The 14,491-nt window shown below is 40.3% G+C and overlaps 1 protein-coding gene across 8 annotated transcripts in view; it reads left to right on the top strand.

The window, feature by feature from the left end:
* Window positions 1-4,357: 4,357 nt before the first annotated feature.
* Window positions 4,358-14,491, top strand: part of Trps1 (transcriptional repressor GATA binding 1) — a 226,489-nt gene continuing 216,355 nt past the window's right edge. For 2 of the 8 annotated variants that reach the window (XM_039078768.2, XM_039078760.2), the window contains exon 1: window positions 5,947-6,496. In XM_039078768.2, the coding sequence (XP_038934696.1) occupies window positions 6,418-6,496 (79 nt within the window). In that variant the 5' untranslated portion in view covers window positions 5,947-6,417. Of the gene's footprint in view, window positions 4,516-5,289; window positions 5,900-5,946; window positions 6,497-6,519; window positions 6,809-12,023; window positions 12,046-14,491 lie in introns of those variants that run through there. The other 6 variants (NM_001134837.1, XM_039078765.2, XM_039078762.2 and 3 more) reach the window with 6 other exon arrangements.

Below are 14,491 nucleotides of genomic sequence, written 5' to 3'. Positions count from 1 at the left end.
ACAGCCCTAAGCCCTTGGGGGTTGTTTTAGTATTAGAGATTCGTAGCATTTTTTCTTATGAGAGGATTGGAAACGCAGAGGAAACGAACTTGCTTGCTAACTATAATAATGAAAAGATGGGAAAAACATTAGCATTCTCTAAAAAGCCAAACCCTTCAGTTTGGGACAGGTCCGTGCGGCTGAAATAAAGGCGGTAGCAGATATAAGAACCTTTAGATGTGGGGGTCTTCGAGGGCAGGCTTCCTAAAATCCAGAGAGGCCCAATGCCTAAAGGGTTTGGTTGGAATGATGAAAACTGGGCTTGCCGCTGCTTCCCTTCCTCCTTTCTCTTTGTCTCCTTCAAAAGCTTCTTCTTTATTATTACGTTAGGTAGACCCAGTCTGGATTTTTTTTTTTTTTTGGTTCTTTTTTTCGGAGCTGGGGACCTAACCCACCCAGTCTGGATTTCTAACGAAGAAGAATCCCACTTACACCTTACGATTTAGGCGCAGTCAGATGCAGAATTTGGTTATTTGCTAGCGAGAGGGAAGTGTGTGAAGTTTGGGTTAATGGGTGGCCGCTTAAGAGAGATTTGCAAAGGACAGTAATAGAAGAGAGGGTTGGATTACAGAAGACAACACAGGTCACCTCCTTGTCATGGCCAGATGCAGCTCAGAGATAAATCTTGATTGTTTCCTACAGAGATGTTCTCTCTGGGTTGGCTGAAGTGGAGTTAATCTTGCTGTTCCTTTTACGGGTTTGGTTTGAATACAACATGCTAAATGATCTCATTTAATTCTTCCTTCGCTCCAGTGTACAGTACTTGGTTGAACGTTCATAAATCCGAATGAATATTCGACGTCATTACTTTTACTCCAGAGCACACTAGTTAGCAATTTCATGTGTATGCACACATGTGTGTGTCTACACCTCAGAAATTTGTTTCCCCTTTTTAATTAAACAAAGCTCATGTTTGTTGGCTTTTTGTGTGGGTTTCAAGGCCCATCTGTTTTATTAGGCATTTGCCTGATACTGCAGAGGGGGGATTGGCAAGTGTAAGTTTGATTTTGAATACCAGTTACAGGGTATTCAAAGCCAAATTTCCCTTTAATAAATTCACCTAGAGGTGCTTTGGGATAGGTAGCTTAGCAAAGGATCCCAATTTGTGCAAAAGAGCATTCTGTTTTGAAAGATTGAAGTCTTCATGACTGGGGGCAGGAGCAAACTCAGAGTTCATCTCTGATAGTACTCTTTTCTGTCAGGTCTTGCCATAAAGGAGGGTGGAGTACTTCAATAATTGCTTTTTATGTGCTGGAAGGCAAAATGATCTTCCATTTCCTATGATGCTGTACAGTCTTGAGAGCAAATAATGTATTTCTTGATTGTATGTGTGAAAGCAGTTGGCATGTAGGACCACGGGATGTCAATCACCGAGGTTTCTTTAAGGAATCTCCAATTTATGATGTGTTAGGGTAAACAGTTGGATTACATTTCTGAAGTACGTGTTCCATCAGGTGAAATCATTGTGATTACAAGCACTGCAACGGTGAGTAAGTTATGTCCTAAAAGGCTAGAAATGTAGAACGAATATGCGTGTGCTTAACTGCTAATCCCTGTTTGTATCCTGACTGAATAAGCTACAAGGAAAGAGGGGACGGATGCTGTAATAACACAGCAGAAAAGGAATATTAGGTCATTCTGAGAAATAATAGCATTAATTCAGCTCGAGGAACCATTTGATCGATGGCTCAGTAATAACAGACTTCCAGCACTCAAAGCAGGATGGGAGATTAGAAAGAAGTTATTTTAGTTGAAAGTTGTTTCTTTTGCTATGTTATTTCCTTGAATTCTTCCTTCTTTTCTGAGACGTCCTACAAAAGCCCAGGTTGTGGGTTTTTAGCGTCCAGCCTCCATTGTTCAGAAATTGATTGCTTTAAAAAGTGTGAGGATAGTTTGAAGAGCTTAACATATGTTTGACAGCAGAAGATAATAAATGTAAACAAATCTTTAATATTTCCTCTAATTCAGTTTATGCCATGCAAATGTCGGTTCTAGAAAAACAAATCAATAAACATTTGAAAGAAAACAATGTACATAACTCAGTTTATATATTAAAAACAACTGTTAAACAATTATGACCTCATGTATTACTTGGTTGTTTTGAAATATTCCTACTAGAGTTAAAAAATTCTATGAGGGCCTTTGAGCTTAAACATATTGTGTCAATCAAGAGCATATGTGATTTATCTAAAGCATGAGGTAAAAATTTTCTTCATAAATTATTGCATCAATAAATAAGTAATTTGCTTGAAAAAAATTATAAAAAATATTTGTGCTTTTATTGGGTTCTGTACAGACCTTTCGAGGCTGAGGTAAATGGGTTGATGTGGCAGCATTTTGATCTCACCATCCTAGCTTGAAATACAAAAAGGAACAAGAAGAATTTTCTTTTTTTTTTAATTTCTCAGGCAAACTTCAGCCAAATTGAGTCCGTGAAACTTCATTCATTAAAATTTTAAGCAACCATGAACTTGTTGGCTTCAGTACCTGGGGTGTAACTTTATCCTTTCAATTAAAGGACATAATTCACCCCTGGACCTTTGGCTTTATGTTTTCATATAATATATAATTTGGGTACACTTAATGGTCAGATTTTGTATTATTACAGGTGGAAAAACACCAGCTATCTCAAGGGTTTTGTGCTTGCAAAAGCGTGTAATTCGATTTTTTTTAACCAATTTAATCAATGATTGTTTCATGTGTGTAAATTTACACTTTTGATGAGTGCCTTAGATTTTAGGGTGACTGGGAGGAAGATCACTTCCCCTTTTAAAATGTCATTTAAATCTGGGGGGAGCAGTTGGAGATTAGGGGACTAATCCTTGTGATAAATTGTACTGTTTAACTTTGCTGAGATGGTGTTGTCTCAGATTTTATCAGTTAGAAACTTCACCCAGCAGTTTTAGGTCCCTTAACCCTTTAAATACAAGCAGGGTAACTACTTGGATATGTATTTCCAAATTTATTTGGCCTAATATTTTCAGTTAGTCATAGCCAAAGAATGTTTCACTCCGATCCTTATTATTTTTCTGAATAAAACTACTTCTCGCTGTGTCGTGAATATTTCCATAAAAGTCAGCAAGCTAATTTATGACTTAACAAAGAAAATAAAAGGACTATATTTAATATAGAAGTACCTTTTATAGGGGAAATTGGTGGTGGACAGTATTAAATGACTCCAGTGTGGAAATATGCAGGTGGTCATTAGGAGTTGACTGTACGATTTACTGATGATTTTCATATTAAATTTCCCTACTGCATGGCTGTATATAAATCTACTATTGCTAAAAAAATTAAACTGATGGTAACACGAATAATTTTATGCATATGAACAATATTGTCTTCTCCTTTAGGGAATATTTGTTGCCTCATTGTGAAACTGTATTTTGACTGTTCTTCACCTGACTAGTTTCTCTATTGCTTTTCTAGTCATTGGTGTGTGTAGGACATGCTTCTGAAGCCCATCTGGACCAAGGAAGCACAGGTCTGTCTAAGTATGTTAAGTGAATACGAATCTTTCAGGAAAAGGAGGGAGGCTCTAAAGATATATATGTGTGTGTGTCTGTGTGTGTGTGTATTTGATTCACTTTTTCACTTCTTACAATAGCATGTCTGGAAAACACTCTGCAAAAAGATACACGAATCAGTGAAAAATATTTGGGGGAAAATCATTGCACCTTCAGCTCTCAGATTCGTGATAGTACCTCTCTAAATTTCTAATTTTAATCACTTTGTAGTTCAGAGAAGGATGTTTCTTCTTTTAGCACCAAATTAGTTTAAGCTGACTTTCACTAAGGAAAAACATACCACTTAAAGTCACCCAACTGAAGAAAATGAAGTCCAAAAGCCCAAGAAATGTTTACTTAGTTTTTAACACCTCCTATACTTTGAATCCTGTCTTGGTAATGTTTTATGCATTGTTGATCTTTAGAAGTTAAAGGGAAAGATAGCCTGTTCATTTCATGAACTTTATGTTGAGGCAATTTCTCTTAACAAGAGAAGTGCTAAGAAAAGTATCTCATGCCTCATTCAGAGTTCCTTATCTGCTTCGAAAACCCCAAAGACCAGCATGTATTAACCTGGCCGTGGCTGAATAATGTCCCCATTTTATCTGTTTTGTGGTACCCCCTTAAAGCACCCATTGAGTTTCTGGCTTCTCAGCTCAGAAAACCATAGCAACCTCAGTCCACACTTCTCCAACTCAGGATAGAGTTCAAGTTGTTCTCCTGAAGCCCTCCTACCATCCAAAGCCTGGGAAATCCTGACCACGGCCGAGGTATCCTAGGACTTCCAGCCACAGATAAAGGGCGGGGGAGGGGGGCGCACACGCACACACAGATCCTGCGTCCTTTAATTGAGAGCTAGAGGGAAAGGTAAAAAGCACTTTGAGAGTTCTTGGCATTCTCTAGGACAGCATCTCCAGTATCTGGGCAGCATCGCCTCGGCTGCCACGCACTGCCCTCCGCGCCCCACAAGGTAGGTCCCGGTCTCCAGGCCCTCGGCCAGGGCAACGCAGTCTCCCTCCTCCCCAGCTCGTCCGGTGGGGGAGGGGCGGGGCGGGACGAGCCGCGCGCGGTCCCCAGTTGTCGCGGGCTGGTGCGGCCGGCCGGTCCCGCGGGCGGCGGCGGCGGGTGCTCGGGGCCGGGCGGGGCGGCGGCGGCGCGGGGACGCGCCTGTCTCTTTAAGGGAGCTCGGTCTGGGGTGGCGCTTTCCTCCGCGAAGGCTCCTTTGATATTAATAGTGTTGGTGTCTTGAAACTGACGTAATGCGCGGAGAGTGAGGTCCTGACAAGCGATAACATTTCTGATAAAGACCCGATCTCATTGCAATCTCCAGCGTCCTCTTTTTCGCTGCTGCTCGGTGGCTCCGGACCTCGCGTCCTCCTGATCGCTCTCTCGCCTTTGCCTTTTTTTTTTTTTTAAACAACAACAACAACAACAAAAAACCCCAACAACACCCCCTCCCCTCTCCCACCCGGCACCGGGCACATCCTAGCTCTATTTCCTTTCTCTTTCTCTCGCGCTCTCTTTTTTTTCCTGGGGGGGGGGAGGGAAGGGAAAGGGGGGGAGGCAGGAAAGACCTTTTTCTCCCCCCCCCCCCAATAATCCAAGATCAACTCTGCAAACAACAGAAGACGGTTCATGGCTCTGGCCGCCGCGCCACCATCTTTCGGGCTGCGGAGGGTGTTCCTGACGATTAATCAACAGGTAAGGGGGAGCCGGGCAGGCCGGGGGGCGCGGGCTCAGCCGGCCGGGGCGCCGTTCCGCCAGCGCTGCGCCCGCGCGAGTGTGCGCAAAATGTGGGCGATCGCGAGCGGGGAGCCCTGGGAATTAAAAGTGACTTTCTTTGAAAAAAAAAAAAAGCACAGCCGAGGGAGAGAGTGTGCAGCAAGCCAAGCGCAGGCTTCTCGGGTTTCACACGCATTTTCTTTCTTCCTCCCCCCCACCCCCCTTTGCGCGTGTGATTTCTTTCTTTCTTTCTTCTCTTCTGTTCCCCTTACACCCCCACTCCCCCAATTCCTCTTTTCCCTTTGCTGGGTCTAAGGCATCTGAGCCTTGGAAACCAGAGCGACTTCAAACTGCAGTAGCCCCCAGAGTCAGGAGGGTCAAGTTCAGCCGCCGGGGAGGAGGAAAAACAAATCCCGATTTGCCAAAAAAAGAAGTTTCAGGCCGGTGCCCCCTCCCCCTCCCAGCCCCACTCCCCCTCGCTGTCTCTTGCTGGCTGATTTTAATTCTCTCCTACCGGGAGCAGCAGAGGATCTGGAGGTGGCTGGACCCGAGGGGCCGCCGCCGCCGCCGCTGCAAGTTTTCTGGGGGCTCCTGGCAAACGGGGAGCAGACTAGGCACCGGCATGCAGAGTAGTAAGTTGGGTGAACTTGGGAGGGTAGGGAGGGTTTCTGAGAGGGGTCTTGGAGTGGCCCACAAAGTGGTAAAACAGCATAGACTGCCTTTGGCTTTGAAGAGTTTAGTTTGCAAAGCCAGGCTTCAAACTTTTTTCCCTTAAAGGCCCAGCTGGGCTGGAGGGAGAGAGTGTGGCATCATCTCCTGCTATACCCGTCTCTGGGCAGCCCAGGGCAGCCTGGGCCCAGGGGTCTGTGCCCTGTCGGTACCATGAGGCAGGGCCTTGTAGCCAGGGCGCTTCCGCAGGGGCTGAGCAAGGGGCAGACTTCCTCTGTGGTGCGGTTGATGCGCCATGTGTCGAGCGGGTCAGGGGACACGGGCTAGTGATTAAACGCCTGACAGCGGTGGGACAGGCAGGCAGACAGGCTCTTTGCTTTCTGTCTAGTTCCTGTTTGGGCTGTAGAGTCTGAAACGCATCTTTGAAAGGCCAAGGCAAACACCTCTATCCCTCCAAATAACTCCAGGATTATAGGACCCCATGAATAATTTGAGGGTGAAGCAGAGGTGGGAGCTGTTTGAAGTGCAAAGCTGTTTTTGTGGCTGGGAAAGCTTTTTCTGTGAGTACCTGTCTGAGATGGTGGTGTTTCCCCTTTCACCAGGGAAGTCACTAACTGTTTTATGGCTCTAGGATCCTAAAGCCATTGAAGTGAAGGACCGGAGGACTTACTTATGGGGGCTTCAGAGAGAATCTTGCTTGGACTCACAACATTTTAAGACCTGGCTGACTTCCCCATATCTTTTTAGGCCTCAGATTTGATCTTTTGAAAGTTTTTGAGTAAGAGCTATGGATTTAATGATGAATCCAAATTAAGATAGAATATCCATCCTTTATCCGGTTTGGGGAAATCACCGCTAGCATTTTAAACAAGGTAAGTGAAGAGAGACTGGCCGAGCGAAGAAGTAAAATCAGACACAAGTTAGGCCGATTCATTGAACTTTTGTATGCTCTCCAGGTGAACAGGGAAGGGCCTGGAACAGATAATCAGTACAAAAGCAAAAATACAGATAAGGGGCCTGAGACAAGGTTACAAAGAAGTGATCATTCTAGGCCTGGTTGACTAAATTTGATTGCTCAAGCCTAAAAATCTAAAATGGATTTTTCCGATAAGCCTTCGGAGTGTTGTAAACTCCTTAGCGCAAACCCACCAGCCTCTGTAGCATCTCGATCCTTCGCTTCAGGTTTTAGAAAGAGTTGATCCTTTAGAAAAAGCTGCCAGAGTTAAACATGTTAGGGACTGTCAGGAAAGCACTGTAGCTAGCAGGTCCTTGACGTGGGCAAAATGAGAATGAAAGTCTCTAATCTCACTGCTGGACAGTCTCTTACATGCTGTTCACTTGCTCCTGAGGTCCTCAGTTAATGCAGTACTGATGTAGAAAAGGAAAGATTCTAAAATAATCACCATGCGGCTTTTCCCCCCTTTTCCTTTCCCCAAGTATGACAGGGTTGTGAATAAATACAGGGTTTGTATGGGAAGATGAAGCGTTTCCTGTAAGTTTCGATGCTGACAAGACAGTCTGGAAATGATACCAACATTCTGAGGATTTTTTTTTAAACCTTCGAGCGAAAGTTTATTAATGGCATGCTCAAACTTCACACGTTAAACTTGTATGTTCATTAAGTTTATCCTCCTGTAGATTTCGGAACTTCCTTTTAAAGCTATACCCTCGAGTTTAAAAACATCTCCAGTCAGTTAAATAGACAGGGCTCTGAACATGCTAGTTTGATGATTATTTCTAGATATTAGTACCGTGAAAATAAAACTGCAAAGGAGGAGATCATGTCTCAATGCCTCTCTGTTCTGCCGTGATTTCTCTAACCACAAGATATTGGGAAGCTTCACCAGTACTCTATCGGCAAAATATTATTTACCTTTGGTGAGCTGATTTTCATCACCTCTCAATAAGTCTGTTGCGTGGTAAGCAGGATTTGTGTAGAGTACGTTTACATACATAGATAACTAAGTCTGACACTCTCCAAAGGTAGGAAGTAGCTAGCAAAAAAGTTTGTCACTTCTGGATTTTAGATTGCTAGTGTTTGTGCTGCTAGGTGGCTCTTGTCCTTTGTTAAAGGTGTGGACGAGAGTGCCGGAGAGGCTCTGAATCCTGAGTTGAATTCAGAACTCCACACTTTGGCTACTAATATTGTGAACAATTTTACATACATTTCTATATACTTTCATACTAACCAGTTTAGCATCCAAATCTGTGTGTATTTAATCCTGAGTGACGTACATATACCCTTATGTTGTTTTTGGCATTATTTTTACTTTTCTTTTAAGTCATATAACACTCCTGGGTTTATTCTAGTTTTCTCTCTAGAAAAACACATAGGGAAATCTTCATTCATAAGAAAACCTTCTAAATAGGGATGTGAATGCATCTGTGGGAAAGCTGTTCTTACGATCTAGTATTTAATAGTGCTTTTTCTATTGTTGCTATTCTTACTATTATTATTATTATTATTATTATTACATATATATGGATCTATAGAGAAGTCACTATTTGCTTCTAAAGATATATGCCTTTTCTTATGAAGAAATAAGGCAAGGGTGTGAGGTTTTGTAAACTCTTTTACGCTATTTTTTGAAGTAAATAAACATTGCTGAAAATTTTAAAACTTGAAACAGGCTTTGTTTTTTAAGTTAGAACTTTATTTTGAACCTGAACTTGGTGTCAGCATTGATAACCGGCTTTCTGATATTTTCTATAAATTTCTATATTCATTATAATTCTTGTTAACTTTTAACACATCCTCTGAGAGCAAACAATATTATCAAAACACTGTGTTCCTATACATAGAACAAAATAGACTTTCAGAGAGTTGTGGACAGGTGTCTATAATTGATTTCAAGGGAAATTATTATTTTTGAAACAAGCGATGAACTTTAAATAAAAATGACTGGCTCCCATTAAAACACATCCTCATGAAGATATTCTCTGGTGTGTAAAATGAAGCCATTCATTCAACACACTGACAACTTTCCACTCGGTATTTGCTTCTGCTTAATTTAGTTTCCTCGGGACAGCTAGTGTGGTAGCCTGCATCTGTTTTTGGCAGGCATAGAAAACTATAAACTCACACAGTTCTGTCTCAAATATTGTAGCTCATGTGTTACAATCAATTTGATAAAGAGCAGGCAAGTGGTACGTGCTTGTTTCCTGTCGTTCAGCCTTGGTCCAGCTTTCAGGTAACAGACTTCTCTTTCTCCTTTTTCTAGTTATGATTACTAATAATGTTGATAACTAATTGTTCTTGTTATGCTTCCTTATTTATTATTTAATGAGCTATGGGGGGAATGAATAATAGCATACACAGACATAGATCTACAGCTTATCTATGGGGTAGCTACATTTTATTTGATGGAAAGAAGTGAATTGTGTTGTTGTAACAGGATTTATGGGATCTATTGGAGCCCTTGTAGGTATAATATGAAGACACTTGGCTTTATCAGCTTCAACTTCATTTTCCAAGTATACTTGTTATGCTCATGTATAGAAAAGACTCAACATGCTTTACATTATTATTGGCATTTTAGCAACCGAGCAGTTGGTTTTAATATTATCAAAATCACTTGTCTCCTAAACTCTTTGATCAGTCTACTGAAATACCTGAAATGCCAAGATTTGCTTTTAGATACTGCTTAGTTGCAAATACAGATCAGCCTGTTTTATCCTTAAGTGTAAGTTGGTGCAAAGTATTTGCATTAAATATTCTATTATTAATAGCCTTCATAAGTGATACTTTAAATGGCAGTTACGGATATGTTGGGGGTCTTTTCTGTCACTCTATGTCCCTTATTTCCCTGGGAAGGGAATTTGCAAACCTTTAGTTCTTTTCTCTGTAGGATCTAATAATGGAGATATTGATTTAGGTTGGAAAGAGATCTTGGGGCATAAGGAAACGCTTTTACTGAATTTGCAAGACGCTGAACATTATTTGGTTTTGTTAAAAGCTAGTCCAGAGAAGCTTGCTAGAGAGAATAGCTACCGGAAGCACTGTAGCTTTTCCGCAGAGATCTTTTTATTATCCCATATCTTTTTGCCCCCTAAGAACACAATTCCAAGTACCAAAAACAAAGATGAAATTATCAATGTACTTCAGATCTGAAGCATCATTGAAATAAGTTTTTGACTCGAAGTATAATTGAAATACGAACACCAAGGCTATTGATACAGCATATTGCATTCAAAAGAATAAAAAAATTAGTTTTAATTTTTAAAATGTTGCTAGCTCTTTAAAAACCTGCAGTAAATACTTTACAAGTGGCTAGACACCTTCCCTGGTGTTCAGTTTATACAAGTAGGAAACTTTCTCTCCTGCTCTTTCTCTCTCTTTCTTGTTTTCTCTCAACCAACTGACGTCATGCCAAACTTTGCTTTAAAAGAACAGACAGAAGTAATTGGTAGCTTTTAACTTTTAATAATGTTCTGCATTGGTTTTGGTGGCCAAAATGCAATTTTTTTTAAGGGGAAAAAAAAGTTCAAGTAAGAACGGGCTTGTGGCCTGAGGAAGAGAAGCTCCGTTGATACAGTTATTTTTATTCTTGTTTTTCAATCTGTTATTAAAACTCCTTCCTGCTGAGCCCTGCTGTAATTCCTCCGTTTTACTCTGCGATGGCTGGTGCATTTGAGGTTACCATAATTTAAATGGTTTGGGGGTTTTTGGGGGTGGGGGGATGGATGTTTGTGTTACTTTATTTCTTTACTATTTGAAAGAAAAAAAACCAACAAGTTTTGTTTCATTCGAGATTAATTAAGGAAGGTTATCAATGGTGACAGGTCAGTGAATATGTTTATATAGAGAATGCCACACCTGTTACCAGGAGCCTAAAATATGGATGTTTAATTGTGACATTAATCATTTTTATGTGCAGAGGAAGGAAAAATAGATGAAATGTTCCGAAAATGCAGTTTTGTATTGAAAGCATGGGTTTCAAGGGTCAGCTTGTTCTTGCTGGAAGTGTTTCATTTTTCACCTTGAAAAATTTAAATGGCATCCGTAAACCTTATTTATCACATAGTATTTTAACTTTATTTTAATAATCGTTTTCTTTCCTCCAGAATTTGCACAGGCAACTCTAGCTTCATCTGCTTAAGGGACACCTTGATCACATTCATTGACAGGGGCCAACTTCAGAAGTTGGCAAGGAACAAAAATCTTTCTGGGGTGAAAGAAAATTGTGTCAGTATTTCCTTCCTTGGGAAAAGCTACTCCACCCAAAAGTGGGGCCCTCCTTCCCATTTGTGGGACAGAATTCAGTGTCGATGTTCCTCAGGCAAGCTGCTGCTGAGATTCTAAGTCTCTGTTGTAATGATACCAGAGTTCACGTGTGTGTTAGTTCTTTTCACCACTTCCATATCCAGAGGTCCTCTAAGGAATAAGATAACATGAAGTAAGTTGTCTCACAGAGGAAGAGCGGTCACTAATAAATTTATAATTATCAAGATACCCTGCATGCTCCAGAGCCTTGCAGTGCTCTCTTTGTAGACGCTTTTGATTTACATGGTTCGGTCTTAGTTTCTAGCATGAGAGCTGCAGACTTTAACTCAGATCCCACAGATCCCTCCTTTGATAACAGCTCCTTGGCTTAAACATTTTTTTCCAGGAAAACGTACAAGAATTAAGCTGTGTTGCTCATATCAACATAGTGCTGGTTTATTGAATTCAGCTTTTATTTAATTCATAATTTTTTAGAGAGTTCGCAAGCATAAATTTAAAGTCGTAGGTATGTCTGAAATGAATTTTTTTACTTAATACATATTGGTCTGTTGTTTCAAAATTGGGGATAGTTATAAAGTTTAGAAAGAAGCATAAAAGCCAGAGGGGAGTATTTGCGGCTACAGTCTTTTAATATCAACAACTTGTTTACTGCGGAGTGGTGGGGAGGGGAAGGGGAGGCTTTGTGGAAGATGATACAAAAAAAAAATCCATCAATTGCGCATATGATCCCCTCCCCTTAAGGTTTACTTAAACAATATGTTTCGGTTTTGCCTCAAACCATTCGGCGCCACCTCTACTCCGAGCATCTATCACTATCCTGGTTCCTGAGCGATGAAGGATGGTCTTTACTGTTATATAATGAGAAGCAGTATTGTTTGAACAAAGGTAACCTCTTTTAATTTGTGATTCTTTGGGAGTTAATAGGAAGCTGCCTATGGTGTGAGAGAAATTCTATAGTATGAAGCCTGTGGATGTTTGATGCAGCCACAGTAACTGTGCTGTGCTTGAATTATTGCAGCAATGTGCGCATGCTCTTGGAGCGATATTGTCTGTCTGTAATGTGTAGATCTACCTGGATGGTGGAGTTTAGTGTGCTAAATCATGACCTGTTGTGCTTTAAACAGAACAGGAATCGTTTAAAGAGATACATGACTTGTTTTTAAGACGTTAGAAGTTTGAAGAGAGTGTGGCGGGTAAACATAATGAATCAGTCGTTCCCATAGCATTTAGATGTACTCAGAATTTACTAAGAAATTTCAAAAGAAGGGGGAAAAAAGCCCAAACTATAAATCAAACTGTCCCCCTCATCGTGTATTTTAAGTCGTATTCCGAGAACGTTTTTGAAAAAGTCTTTATTTCTGTAGGGAGTGACAGTGCTTTTTCTCTGAAGATATCATTCTATAGGCTGGCACTTTACAGTTTACAATTCTATCCGCTTAAAACGTTATGCAGAAATAGCATGGGACATGTAAAGACTCTGCACTCTGAGCCCATGCGTTTTTCCCTAGGGTGATGGATTCTGTGCGTCACCCAAATGTGATGCTATTTGCTGGGCTTGTAATACTGGTTTGAGGGTTGCTGGATGTCCCAGTTCATCAAGCAACATAATACAACAACGTTGGTAACTAGGTAATTGACACAGTCAAAATAGACTCTGGAAAATGTTCCAAATATTTTAAAGTCAGTTCAGAACTTAGCATATATTCCATTTATTCAGCACTTAAATAAACAGATGATTCATTGTCTGCCCTTTAAGCCTGCTAGAGTCGATATCGCTAGAAAGAAACGTTAATGCTCACAGGTTTTGCTTTTATCTCTTTTTCCTTAGTTGGAAAGGAACAGAGTTGTCTTACTTTATCTATTACTTAAAGTGTGATAATGGTAGTATAATAGAAAACATTTATGTTTCATAATGTGTATGCCCCAATCTCTAAAAATATTCATATTATTTTTAAAAGTTGAATAGTATAATAGCAAGAAATCAGCTCAATAGAGGACCATAGGTAACTTATTTAAACATAAAAGTCTCGTAGGTGTAGAAAAAAATGTTTTCACTCAGAGCTGGTTTTACTTATAGAATTTGGACAGACTATGAAGTTTACAAATCAGTGAAAGCTCATAATAAAATGTGTCCTCTGTAATTAGGTTCTACAGCATGGCTTTCTGGGCTTTCTCATGAACTGCAATATTATTTCTCCCATGCATTCACATAGGAATTAGAGATATGGCTATAAACAGTGTACATATGAATGACACAGTTGGTTTGGGGAATCAGACTTCTCTATTACATGGTACAGTTTATATGCAGAGCGATACCCTTCATATCCTAGGATTAGGAGAGCACATTCCTCCCTGACTTAATGATTCTAAGTACACACATGGATGTGCACATGTTTGTGTGCTCTTGTGAGAGAAGTCACTGTGTTTGATTCTACCGAACTAAATATTTTTAAAATCACGTTCATCTTTCCGATGTCCCTTTCAATTATTGAATGCACTACAGAACTTCTTTAAGAGTTAAATAAGTTATAATACTGGTTCTCAGTGCACGCGAGACTGACTTTAAAAAGTGAACCACACATTCTAGCTTACGTGATGTCATGGTCCACATGTCATCTCAGCTCTGGAAGGTTGCTCCATTTGTTTCCCAATACTTACTAGCTCTGAACATATAAGTGGTCCTGGGAAAATAACTCCCATTTGCCTTTGCTTTACTTGTGATGTTTTTAATGATCGCTGAGAGAGAACCTAGGTCACTTTACTTTTACATGATGTTCTTCAGTTGACAGAAGCTGGGGCTGATCGTAGATACTTAAAGTTTAATCACTGTGCACACTACTGAATTTTTACTGTGCGTACTCTCAATTCCAGATGATTAGTAATTTTTCACAATTATTTTTATATAATTCTGAGACCCTTACACCTCATCTGTTTTCTTTATTTTGATGATGATTTTTTTGTCATATAGTTAAAATTTTTAAATGAACAATTAGACATGTTTGTGTTCACCACTGGATGCAAATATTCTGTAAGGATCATTGCAAACGTTGCTCCCTCGTTCTGCAGAAATAGGAAAGTTCTAGAGAATAACCTTGGTAAAGCCACCTTGTAAGCATAAGGTATTCTGCATTACTGAGAAAGCGTTTGGGAACAGTTTTTCTCCTTCTTACTAAAAATGTGTTCTTTGCATATAAGATGTGTGAAATTCAAGTAGGAGACCTGCTGCCATCCTAACCCCAGTTCCAGTAAACTGTCCTTCCTACCCTTTATCCTATCAGCATTTAGTCTATTTTCAAATGCTCTATTTCTTAAGACAATTTACTGTGTTGGA

This window comes from Rattus norvegicus, chromosome 7 (assembly GCF_036323735.1).
Source record: "Rattus norvegicus strain BN/NHsdMcwi chromosome 7, GRCr8, whole genome shotgun sequence".
Taxonomy (NCBI): Eukaryota; Metazoa; Chordata; class Mammalia; order Rodentia; family Muridae; genus Rattus; species Rattus norvegicus.
The sequence above is the reverse complement of the archived record's forward strand: the minus strand, read 5'-3'. Positions and strand labels throughout refer to the sequence as shown.